This window comes from Styela clava, chromosome 3, assembly GCF_964204865.1.
Source record: "Styela clava chromosome 3, kaStyClav1.hap1.2, whole genome shotgun sequence".
Classification (NCBI taxonomy): Eukaryota; Metazoa; Chordata; class Ascidiacea; order Stolidobranchia; family Styelidae; genus Styela; species Styela clava.
The window spans coordinates 23,081,303-23,093,952 of record NC_135252.1 but is presented as its reverse complement, the minus strand read 5'-3'; the positions used below and the strand labels follow the sequence as shown (position 1 = coordinate 23,093,952).

Genomic DNA, 12,650 nt, shown 5'->3' with positions numbered 1-12,650 from the left:
GAGATGACCTTAATTCGTGGCATGGGATATTTGACCTATTAGTTTTTGAATGCAAATCACCAATCATAATTGTTCACCTTTGAACCGGTGGCTTTGTCCAAAGTAATTTCTGCACTAACTCCCATAGTTTGTAGTATATTAGACAAATATATAAGCATTTATAGGGGAAGTTCAGCCTGATTTAGTTCCTTTGACTGATAAACCCATTAATTTCTTGTAGCTAATAAATCTGTATAATATTGTATCGCGTTCTCGGTTATGTTTTGTGTGAGCTTTGATAACTGTGGGGCAAGGAAAATTTACTCTGGATATTTCATGGAGCGTCGTTTTCGTTGTTTATTTCCGTAGCAATGACCAATCACCAAAAAGTCAACGATGACGTAACAATTGTATTGCAATAAAAATAATGGTTTTGAGCATGTAAATCAGTTTGTAAGATCAACTCTCCAAAGAACTCGCAAAATAGGCATCTAAATTTTGCTGTGGTAAAGTAAAAAAAATTATTCTGGGTCAAGGTTTGACTGCGACTTCAGGTTAAAAATTTTGGCTAGACACTGTACTGAAAAAATTCTGACCGGGACCAGCTCCGAACTCCGATAAAATCAAAATTTGATAAGAAAAACTTTTGTGTATGCGAGCATGCTCGTGCCACGGGTTTTGTCGCAAAATGGATAGAAAGTTTTAATCGTGAAATGTTTCAATATATTTTCTTGAACAATAACGTAAGAGTATCTTAATTCAACAACAAACAATCGTTAAAAATTGTCAGTCGACGATCAAGATTATCAAGCTCCGCCATGGGCGCCGTCTTACGTAGATACACTACTGTATGCAAGTCTTCTTTTGTAGACTGTTAATAACACCTACTAAACTTAATGCTTTCCATAGCAAATTCTGACTTTTTTTATTACCAACGAATGTTCGAAATCCCACCTTCCAGGTAATTAGAATTTGGACCCCAACTACAATGAAAACATGCCAAACCACAACGCCACAATCCCGGTATCCCAATGGAATCCAACAACTAACTTACGGATCTTTTGTACCCCCGCCAAGGCTGGTCAGTTAGGGTTTGGCCTAGGGCAGGGATGGCGAACCACTGACCCGCGGGTCACAAAGTGACCCACCGCGTTTAATTCGTGACCCGCCATGCGCGAATAAAATAAATGCTAACATATCAGTGATAAAAAATAATAAAACTGGCCTTAAGTTAATCTAACAATAAATTTTATAATGTACCGTCAGTTGAGCAGTCAGGGCCGCGATCGCTCATATTCAAATTGGTAATTATTCGGGCCGGTACGGTAATTTTCAAAACCTCTAATCCTGGAGCCATGTCTGCACCGATGTGTACCGTTATTCAGCTATTGACTCTGATATCGTTTATGACATAACAATGCAGTCAATATGTTCAACTGTCGCTACGTCTGCTCTCTTTCCGTAGTGCATCTACTCTACAGACTGTTTTGGGGGTTATGCGAGAACTAGATGCTACTTTGTATCTTATTAGTTACTTGCATACGATGCCGTTAAGAAAACAAAATCTTTCAGACTTGAAATTAAAACCTAGTAATTTGAAACAACAATGGGACAGTGTAAAAGTGCCTTAATGTGGTTGAAAGCTGATCAAAAAATATAACACTCAGAGTGGAAATCCTTCCAAACTTTTTGGAACCGTAAAATAATTTGCCGCATCATTCTAAACGTTTTTGGTAATTCATATGCGTGTTTTCGTACTCTAATTTCATAAAATTGAGTGCCATAAAAAGTTCCTGATAGAAGTGCTGCATAAGTAAAGCCCAAACTACGCCAACATCAACAGAAGCTTATAAGATTTGTTTCTTATAGATACAAACATTGATCAAATATCTGTGACCCACTCTCTTCTGTTCCGCAATAAAAATATAATTTTTGACCCATTCATTGAAGAAGGTTCGCCATCCCTGCCTAGGGTTACGAATGCAGATTGCGCTGCAAATTCAAATTGTTAAATCATTCCTAAACCCGACTAGATAATTACTAATTTGTTATTTAAAAACGTAGCGGGGTGTTTTTCTCAAATCTCACAAAGTTTTTCCATCTGCAGAACGAATTATGCAAAAGTTTCTTTTTTTAACAGTTCCGTGGGACACTTGAAATTTCGAGTTCTTCCATAGTTTGTTAACATCAGCTTTGACAGACAACCCTACTGACTGGTTAAATGTTTCTCAGTCAGCTGACAAGATAAGAAGAGAATGCGGCTATCGCTTAGCCGTACAGTAATAAATGCACTGTTTAATACAGCGACAATAGCAAGAAAACATTTTTTACCAATGTGAGCACCGTTTTAAAGTTAAACTGTCGGCTTAGGATTTTAGGCTTGACGGGCAGAAACCTGAGTGTTGACGAGGGCCACACTAAATGGCGTGACGAGCCAGGTTCTGGCCCGCGGGCTGCATATTGCACACTCCCTGTTTGTTTGGTCTGTCTCACCGATTGACGAATCACGCTGAGCTTGGGACCACGTTTGTCATCTGATTTGTGGCTATAATTACTCTGCGTGAGTACGCATATTCTAGTCTAGCGAAAATAATTATGTGCATAAGATTGCTTTAATTCTTGCCGTCATAGGGTGGTTTACGTTACAACAGGTCGGCACGGCTTCCTCCGCCATCACGTTCACGTATCTGTAACTATCAACTGGTTATTACGAACATGATATAAACTGGTAACCGGACGAGATGACACTGGTCGCCACATGATTGAGACGTTTTATCGAGTTTCCTCTCCCCACGAGGAATTCGAAAAATATTTTTAAATCTTTCGCTCTTGCCTAGCTCATAGGTTCTCTTCCATACGGAGACTCAGGGCTCCAAGAGAGAAGCCTAGGGGCTCTGCAAGCTATTCGATTACTTATCAAAACACTGACTTGGCTAATTTTGTAAGTGTATAAAGAAGCAATAACGTCATTAATAAAATTTGACAACGGTAGCGCCGAAATGTGGTAACAAGGCGATAATTAAATATGACATTATCTGTGTGCAGGAGCGCAGCCACGATTCAGGGTTCAAAGTTGGAATTGGAAATTCACGCGCCACAATCTTCACGATTAGACCACTCGTTAATAAATATACTTTCTCATCGGATAACGAGTTTTCTGTTGGGTAAAATATGCAATCCATGGCCGATGCGAGCATTTAAAATGTCTTGTCATAATAATTTAATTCTGTTCATCGCTTCTCGTCTTTGAGTCGAAATTACTAAAATGAAAGATTACTATTCTAAAATAACATAAAACACTTGCTAAACTGCCAACTATAAATATATTGGAAACAAAGTCAAATAAACGATATATATCATGGCTATCACTTGTATATCATGACTGATTGTGTGACAAATTACAGCGATTTATCGAATTCGACAAATTTGGGCCGCTCTTGCAACACTTACTCCGCTCTATCGCAGGTCTGTCCCTGATTCTTTTTAACGTTTGAAATTTCCGGACAAAATACGAACGATTGAAATTTTTTAACTGCAAAAAAATTGATTGATATACTTCACAATAATTATCATCGCCACATAACGAGAAAAAGTCGCATGCGGTTCCTGCGGTGTTTTCAGAATGGGTAAAAGTTACATCGCGCGCATAATTGACCGTGTTTTGATTTCAGCGACTACCGTATAATTTCCGAAGAAAACCTGACATAACGCCAAATTTTGTGATTTACACGTTTTTAATCTGTCGTGGGTCTGCTAAAACAAAACTTATGGTCTTATCTTCCGTTTTATGTTAAATTTTAATATTTTATAATGCCGCTTTTCAATCAAGAAATTTGTTTTTCACACTGAACTTACAATTCCGTACGAGAACAAAAAAGTTTTTATCGTCGTCCTTGTGGAACAATACCTGCATATGCCAAGGAACTTTTGTGATTTGGGGAGAATAAACACCGCTGTACTACGCAAATAAATGTTATTCTTTTCTGTTTCGGTCATTTCAATTTTTTGCCGGTCCGCGAGTACTTTTATTTTAATTTTACTGGTCCACCAGGGTAGAAAGGTTGGGAACCACTGACGTAAACCACGGTCTAAAAAACAATCGGCGATTTCAAAATATACAATCGCACACGTTATTAGCAACGGTTTCAGTCTACCAAAAATATCAAAAGGGAAGGAGTTCGACCCCGAATTTATTGATATGTTTGTCAAGTGATAAAGCCCTAATACAGTCATAATATATATAATTTATCTGGGAAATTCAGATTTATTCATGGCTTGTATTAACCCTATTAAAAAAGATTCAACATTCAAATTAAGTAAAGTAATTTTAACTTACTCAGGAATATTAATCGGTAAGTAACACTGTGTTTTTTTTTATTGGTTTTTAAAAATGTTTGTGGGGCTGTGAATAATAGTCAACCTCTACAAAGGCTCTGTAGTTTGAGAATCCCTGGGCCTAAACTGATTAATCTTTTGAGTTTCGATTCAATGAACTAATGAGCAATAATTATATGTAATGGGATTGTTAGTGTCTAGGAAAGAAGAAGAGATTTTTCACCATTAACAAGTAAATATATATACAATATTGAATATAAAATCCGCAATTCGGATCATATCATTTTTGTTGGGATCAGTTTGTAAACAAATGAAGGTCACCGAGGCTTCTCATTCACAACGTTAATTTTTTTTAAGCATTTATGATAGGCTACGGTAAGAGTATACTACCCGAAATTATGAGGCAATTTTAATATAAGAAAAAAATGAGTCGGCAATAATTCAGAGAAGCTTTATGTTGTCAAGGTCATGTGAATGTTATCTTTAGATGTCTGTCAGTAGTTTATTTTTGCACATACTAAGAATACGGAAGTTTACAAACAGTAGGATAAAATATAAATAATGTATTTCAGCGTGAAGGGAGACGATAAACCAGTCATGGTTATCGAGCAGCGTCATCTAAATGGAAAGGGAGAACTGATGGGCACTGTGTTAAGGGCAAGCTCGCCTTGTACTTGTGCGGATTCAGCAATTGTCGGGCCAATGTTTTTTTTTCACGAATCCGTGTCTTGTGGGCTTTGCCCTGATGAATTTCCAACGAAACTGATTGTTTTTAAAAACGTGGCCAATAGATTCTCTTCATGAATCAAACGAAAAGTCTATAAGTATGTCAAAAAAATCAGAATCAGGCTGACGAAACGATTCAATTTATGCTACGTCGTTCTTGTTTGTTTGTGGGTAAACACACAACTGTTCAGGATGTTTGAGTATATTTATGGATATAACATAGACATCATAGATTGCAATACTTAGCAGCATGCAGTACGAGCAAGAGAGAGCGTAAGCAAGCAAAGTCAACGGTGACAAGTATAGCATTAATAATGAGGTCATAAATATCATCTTACAGTTCTCAATTTTGATTACATTACAAGCATGAGAGCGATGCTCAAATAAATAGACACGAAAACCAAAAAGAAGCAGTAGGCCTACTCTACCATGGAGGATAAGAGTTGAGTTAGGATATGCGTAGGTTTCCTTCTATTAAATTCTCTTTTCTGTACTGTACTGAGAGTTATGTTTTTATTTGCACCAAACCGTTTTTCAGTTTACGCTTAAACCTAAAAGTTGTAGGCACTGAAATATATTTAGGCGCACTGTGAAATCTATTTTTGGAAATACGGGACCCCAATAATTTCGAAGATTTTATACGAATCTTCGGTGAAAATAGTTGAGTAGCTTTGGTGTAAAGAAGCCGAGATGTCTGCATGCATATTGAAGTTTTTGGATCGGTAGTTGTTGCCAGATTTAAGTTAATTTTATGAATGACCTTCATTGGCAAATGATCAACATTACAAATTCTCAAATGTAAACTTTTTAAATTCGAACCAATTTTGTTACACAGCAAAGGGCAACGCTACTAGTTTTATGTTTGTTGTTTACTTTTTAGCTTTGTCTATTTACCAAAAAAATTGAAGCTAATCACTCATTATTAGGATTCGCATTCGGGCGCAGGCACCTTTGTATAACTTCTAATTGTTTTTATATTCTTTACCACTTTCGCTCATCAAAATTATTTACAATTTTACAAGTGGGCTTTGCCCGTGAATTTTATTTTCTCGTCTTCATGTACGCTTTTCATTATTGCATACCCGATATAGACTGGTAACCACGCGAGTTACCGGTTCGTCACACTTTCATTCATAATCATAGAGGAGTCCAGCAATCCTCTCGCACATAATAATCCCCTCGGGATTCGAACCTGCAAATGCACGCAAGTTAATCAGAGGTGCGGTAGCGAGCGCTTCAGCTCAACACGACGCGCCACACCGCCGTGGGTAATAATTCCAATAATGGTTATGGGATAACCTATGCGGACTGATAACCGAACGAAGGGCTCTAGTTAGCTGTATTACCAAGCAGTCTATCGACTTTTTATCCTCCCGAAGCAGGGCTCGCCAAGCCTTTTTAATGGTGGACCCCTAATTTTTATTCAAAGTGGGCCTTTTCCCCCGAGTGTTTCTTGGAAATATCCAAGTTAAAATCACTTGCTGTCTTGATAGAACTATTTAATTTTGATGCACTCAATATTATTACCCTGTACAATTTTGGACTAGTCACCTGGGGGTCCATCTGAACCACGTCCGGAATCCCTGTCCTAGGGTCTAGGCTAGGCCGTGGCTCGGCAACCTTTTGTAGCTCGCGGACCAAAATTATGGCCGCATATTTTTTTAGAAAAATAAAAACCGAACGAATGGCCGATAAATCACAATTTTCACACAGACAGAAGTGAAAATTTTAAATTTTAAGCAGCACGCAAAAACCGAGACAACTCATGAACTAAACTTCGTCATTTTACTTTCAGAAAAAAATTTACTATTGACATTTAACGTGACACTTTTTAATGCATCACGCTTGATACGTTTTCGACATCACACTAATTGGGAAACATTTTCAAATCGGACACTGGATGAAACCAAGATTAAAACATTTTATATAAATGGGAATCACTCATCCGAGTTTTCTGCTTGTTGGACACGTAGTGGACATAACGATCGTTTCAAAATTTTGTTGTTATTGTTATTATTTGTCTCCATCAACACGTTTTGAAGAAGTCGCTTTTCTCTTCGAATACTGGACCAATTGCTTTGAAATTTTCATTGGTTCAAGATAAAGGCTATTACTTTTTTTTCGCTATGACGTCATCAAAATTATGTGAGTCTACGTGTCCATATATTTGAGCATAGCTCTCTTGTTTTTTGTTATGTTCATTTTCGAAAATAATTGTTCGCATGCATATGTAGCCTACTTCCAAAAACATCAATGTGAATTTTTTCGCATGGTTAATTTTGTTGTTAATTTTGGATAGAGTTTTCCTCAAAGAAAATACTTTTTTATAAAAATCAACCAGTGATACACCTCTCGAATAGAATATAGATTTATTTCCCCAATGCGTTGCACCTCAAAAAGTCCATTTGAATACTTTTTGCGTGTTAGGTCATATTATAATTTAGTCTACACGTGACTCACAATAAACTCTGTTACCTAAAAAATATAATCGTCAAAGCAGCCGTTTTGTATCTATACTTCAGTGGAGCGTCGCGGGCCGAATTATTTCACTTTCACTTCAAGCCCAAAGCATGCCCGAATAATTACGAAGATCTTGGGTCAAAGGTTAGAGTAGGCCCAACATTTTCTGCTAACTTCACAGAGGTGTAGCTGCAGGGTTGTGAAACTGTAAACGCGTTTTCTCGAATATTTTTAAAATATTGTTCATTCTCACTATTGGAGGAGTAACACTTATTAAAATGGATGTGGATATAACGGAAAAGACTATTTTAAGGCCTGTAGCCAAGGATCCTTACGTAGAACTAACGCCGTACCGCGATCAGCATTTCAAGGGGAGTCGTGACCAACAAGACAAGCTTTTGAACCTGACTACAACGCTTTATGTTGGGAATTTATCATATTATACAACAGAAGAACAGATATATGAACTCTTTGGAAAATGCGGAGATATTAAACGAGTTGTTATGGGTTTAGATAAATATAAGAAAACGCCATGCGGCTTTTGCTTTGTTGAGTAAGTAAAGTTTTTTTGTGGGGTATAGTCAATTACACATCGTTTTCTCAAATTTTCAACAGTCATTTTCTTGGAGCCCTAGGAAACAAGATACGAGCCCTCTGGACTTCTTTCTTTAGGGTTATATAAAGTATATTGTGTATCGAACAAATAAACGGGACATGACCAACCTAAAACATATAATTTACAGGTCTGGTATAGTTTAGTACCACATGCACTTCTAGTTGGCCTGGCTCAACAATTTTTGCACATGTCAATCCTAACCCCCGCCTGACTACGTCACCGAAACATTACGTCATTTCGACGTCAAAGTGGCGTAAGAAGGCCCACCAAAGTATGCGGATGGTCGTCCAAAATGCGCAGACGATCACCCGAAATCGAGGTAGGAGGGAGATAGCCGGCGTTAGCGAGTTCGTTATCAGCGTCGCAGATGCCATTTCGGGCGATCTCAATTATACTTTGGCAAGCTCTATGACATGATGGTGACCTCGTCGTAGTGGATGGCATAGTCAGGTGGGGGTGAGGAATAACATATGCAAAATTCGTTATGCTACGTCCATTGGAAGTACTTGTAGTACTAAACTATACTAGACCCAAATTTCCAGTGCCATTGCAATCATTGATGAGGCTATGCTACAACGAACATGACAGGAAATTAAGTACCGTCTGGATGTGCTTTTTATAACTGATGGTGCCCGTATATAAGTGTATTAAATGTGTCAATAACAATTTTATGAAATACTGATTAACATAAAACAACCCTCATTGCGATATCTCATCATTTTACTATGTAATAATTTTTTTAAATTGTTAAAAAGCTTTATGGACACCCTGTACATTTATTTCAGATACTACGCAAGAGATCACGCTGCTGATGCCATCAGGTATATAAACGGAACGAGGCTTGATGACAGAGTTGTGCGAACAGACTGGGATGCTGGATTCAAAGAAGGAAGGCAATTTGGAAGAGGAAAATCTGGTGGACAGGTATGTTTTTTGCAGTTGTTTTGTATATTACAGAGGAGTAAAGACAGAGATAACCAGCACTTAATAATCCACTTCTCCAAATTCATTCTGAAAAAATGTTTCCCAACATCTTGGGTAATGCTTGCTACTTGCTAGGTAAATTCCTCAAATTAAACTCAAAAGCATGAGTCAAAATGTGGGTCTAAACTTGTGTCAAATAAATTTTCAATTGGTAATTTAAAAAAGTTGATTTAATTTATTTTTGGGTAGGTAATGACATCGAAAATCTATGCTGAAATGTTTTATCTGTGTCCTATCTGTGCAGTTTATTTCCTGATCATTTAATATTGAAGCTTTCAATCACAAATTTAATATCTTTGGAAAATGCACATTTCCAATTGTGCACGACTAGACTTTTTATGATAAAATTACATATTTATGTTTTTGTCTTCAGGTTCGTGATGAATACAGATCAGATTATGACCCAGGAAGGGGAGGATTTGGTGTCAGAGCTCAACTAAAACCAAAGAATCCTAACAAGTTCGGACAGAAAAATCAACAACAAAACTAAATAATCTTTCATGGCTGTCTGTGCCCTCTGTGGCAAGAGAAAAACTCTGCGAAGTTGTCGGATAACTGCTGTTACTCCATGAAATTGTACTTTTTATTTCCACCTATTTGGACAAAAAGCCATTTTTATGTAAGTTGGGTTGCAGCCACTATAGAATTATCTTGAAAACAAGTTATCTTTGTACGACCATATCGTTATCGTACGACCAGGGATGACCATTACCAAATTGTTTATTATTTTGAAATAACTTATTTGAATATGGCATACCGGAGGAATATATTCAAATTTGTCACCTTCAAAATTTGGTCCAAACATTTTAATGTATGGTAATCTTTTCACAACTTCTGAGTTTGAATTGAACTAACCTCATTTTTTGTCTGACAGTCTAATGGTATTTGCCAAAGATGACAAATTTCAACATGGAGCCCTCCTAAATTATTCCTGGAATAAAAGAACCTAGACATCCTTAATTAATAGAAAACTGGCAAGTGCATCTCTACACTAACAAATATTTGCAGCCTGGAGTTTTCATCAAATAACGTTCATGTTGGACATAATAAATATCCTGCTTGGAAGCAGGGTCAGAGTTTAGCATGTTGATAATTGAGTCCGGGCTGTATTTTCAAACGCTCTGGAGTCTGAATTCCCTAACGTCTAAATTTCATTCTCTCAATCGTAATTTTACTTAACCCGATCGGAGTTGTAGTCAAAATTATTTTCAAAAGCAGTTTGGAGTTGATTGTAAATTTGTTCCAGACACAAGCTTGAGTCAAAAAATAGCGTAGTGCTGTAAACTGGGCTTTGATGAAATCTGATATTGGGCAATATTATTCAAATTTATAATTAGCAAATGCCCATGTTCAAGGTTACTCTAATAACCCAACATGACGGAGCCTTAACTCCAGAAAGAACATCATAGCTGGTCGGTCATGACTAGTCACTTGTAACTGATGACATCGCTGTTCCTGCATTGGTTGTTTTCACAAAAATTAATTTTTATTACGACTTTTTCATTTTTATTAGTGTATTTCTCAAATTGGAATTGCGGAACTGAATTGTGCACAAATTCATTTCACAAAAATAACTTTTAGATGTTAAAAAGATGACTGCAAAAAAATGACTTCGTGATCACTAACACTCATGTAGTATGTGAACCAGGATGGTGGACCCCCGGAATGTAGTATGTGTACCTAGTTAGGGTTAGGCCATAATTTCAGGTACAAATACTAAAGGAATCACTTGGCTAGTCCTCAAACTCGTAACAGAACTAAAATAAGGAGAATTATATCCTAACCTGATACACATACTACGTTACGGTGTCCGTCATTTTGGTACACATACTACTGGAGCGCCTACACTTGTACTATAGAGCACTGTTTTTATTGCAATAAAAATTGGAAGAATACGCCTCGTTAATATGAGTGTTGGTCTCGTTATTACTGCGATAAAACCAATCTCTGGGCTGTTGGGTTTGCATCTGGAAAATATAGGGTGTCCATAAAGTCCTAAAATTGCAACAAGAATTTGTCGACATCATATATTGTTTTGGCCCTCACAGATGCATTAAATGAAGTAAAAATACTTGGAACTATTAGTGGTTAAAATACAATAAACCTGGTTAAGATATATTGAGAACTGACCAAAATTGAAATTGTAAAGGGACTTTACGGACACCCTGAGCCAGGGTTGCTGCCCTCTCGCCCCTAAGTTTGGAAAATTCAACGTCTTTACTTTAAATCTGCCTGCAACATAGCATTTGGCTATTTTCTATGAAATTTAAGGGCTTGTGATTGAAGAGTTAGACCCCTGACTCTGATGGCATCAATGCAGTCCTCACAAACTATAGAAGAGCAGTGTTCAGAGAACAAAAAACGTCTAAATGCTAATATAAAATTGATGGAGATTGCTAGTAAAATAGTATAAATATGACTTGAAATGATATTGTGGGTTGGGGTTCATGTAGCCACTCGTCGCTGTAGGAATGCGTTATAATGCTTGAATAAAAATTGTTGATAGAGATTACTAATGTATTCTCATGAAGGACTATTCCAGCTACAGAGTTCTTAAAATGGTACAAATATGACTTGGGAGTGATATTATGGGTTGGAATTCATGTAGCTGAAGGAATGCATATAAATGCTTGAATAAAAATTGTTGATAGAGATTGCTAATGTATTCTTATGAAGGGCTATTCCAGCTACCAAGCTTCTAATATAGTACACATATTATGGGTAAGGTTAATGTAACTGCTCGTCGCTGAAGGCTGTTTGTATCGTAAATGATCAATTAGTGGACTGTTCCTATGCTCAAACTGATCAATCAGTTGAAGGACTATATCCTTGTGTGACTAAGCTGTCCTATCGACGATCAAGATCGGTAAGTAATAAGCGAAGTTTTATCTCTGGATAGATAAACGCTAACGGCTCAATCACACTGCAAACCAATGCCTATATTAGACAAAAACAAAATGCTGGTTTGAAATAATTTATTACTAGCGGCACTTATATACATATGGCAGCTTAATTTGAGTTGTGAAAAACAGGAATTTTTCAATTATCACGATTCTTTGAAATTTCTGCTGATTAACAATTTCACTTCACTAAAGTACTAAACAGAAATCACACATACGATTCATATGTTTTCATGTGTTTTTCTTCTTCCTTTATTAGTTAGTCGCACCGAATCATGGATTCCACATTCAAACATTTAATATTTGTCAAAAAAGGCTTTATTTGGTTCTGACTGGTTTCACCTTTCCACCAATAACAATTTTCTCACTGACAGAGATACGAATCCACGGGCACAAAAACATAGAAATATAAGTAGTTAATTAGTCCAGCAGAAACCAAATCATTAGTGCTAGTTACTATTTATGAAGATAGTTCTGATAGTCTTCAGTTCGTCGCCTTATGTGCCTGCCGTATTATTTCAAAAGTTTCTTGGAAGCTCAGATTAGTTTGTTTTCTTAACTGATTTATCCCTCTGACAGTCTTACTCATATATGGAGGCAATTTTGAGTTGAATATTATTCAAATACTACTGCCCGCTAAAAGAGTTGAA

General features: G+C 36.9%; 1 protein-coding gene across 1 annotated transcript; it reads left to right on the top strand.

Moving 5' to 3' along the window:
* The first annotated feature begins 7,648 nt into the window (after positions 1-7,648).
* Positions 7,649-11,011, top strand: LOC120342928 (nuclear cap-binding protein subunit 2-like). The gene is made up of 3 exons (XM_039411978.2): positions 7,649-8,053; positions 8,902-9,040; positions 9,474-11,011. Exons 1-3 carry the CDS (start codon positions 7,779-7,781, stop codon positions 9,588-9,590), a joined length of 531 nt encoding a protein of 176 aa, XP_039267912.1. The 5' UTR covers positions 7,649-7,778; the 3' UTR covers positions 9,591-11,011.
* The last annotated feature ends 1,639 nt before the right edge of the window (positions 11,012-12,650 follow it).

Coding starts and splice junctions, on each gene's coding strand:
- LOC120342928 (XM_039411978.2), top strand. CDS start 7,779: ATGGATGTGGATATAACGGAAAAGACTATTTTAAGGCCTGTAGCCAAG. Junction 8,054..8,901: donor TGCGGCTTTTGCTTTGTTGA/GTAAGTAAAGTT, acceptor CATTTATTTCAG/ATACTACGCAAGAGATCACG. Junction 9,041..9,473: donor GAGGAAAATCTGGTGGACAG/GTATGTTTTTTG, acceptor TTTTGTCTTCAG/GTTCGTGATGAATACAGATC.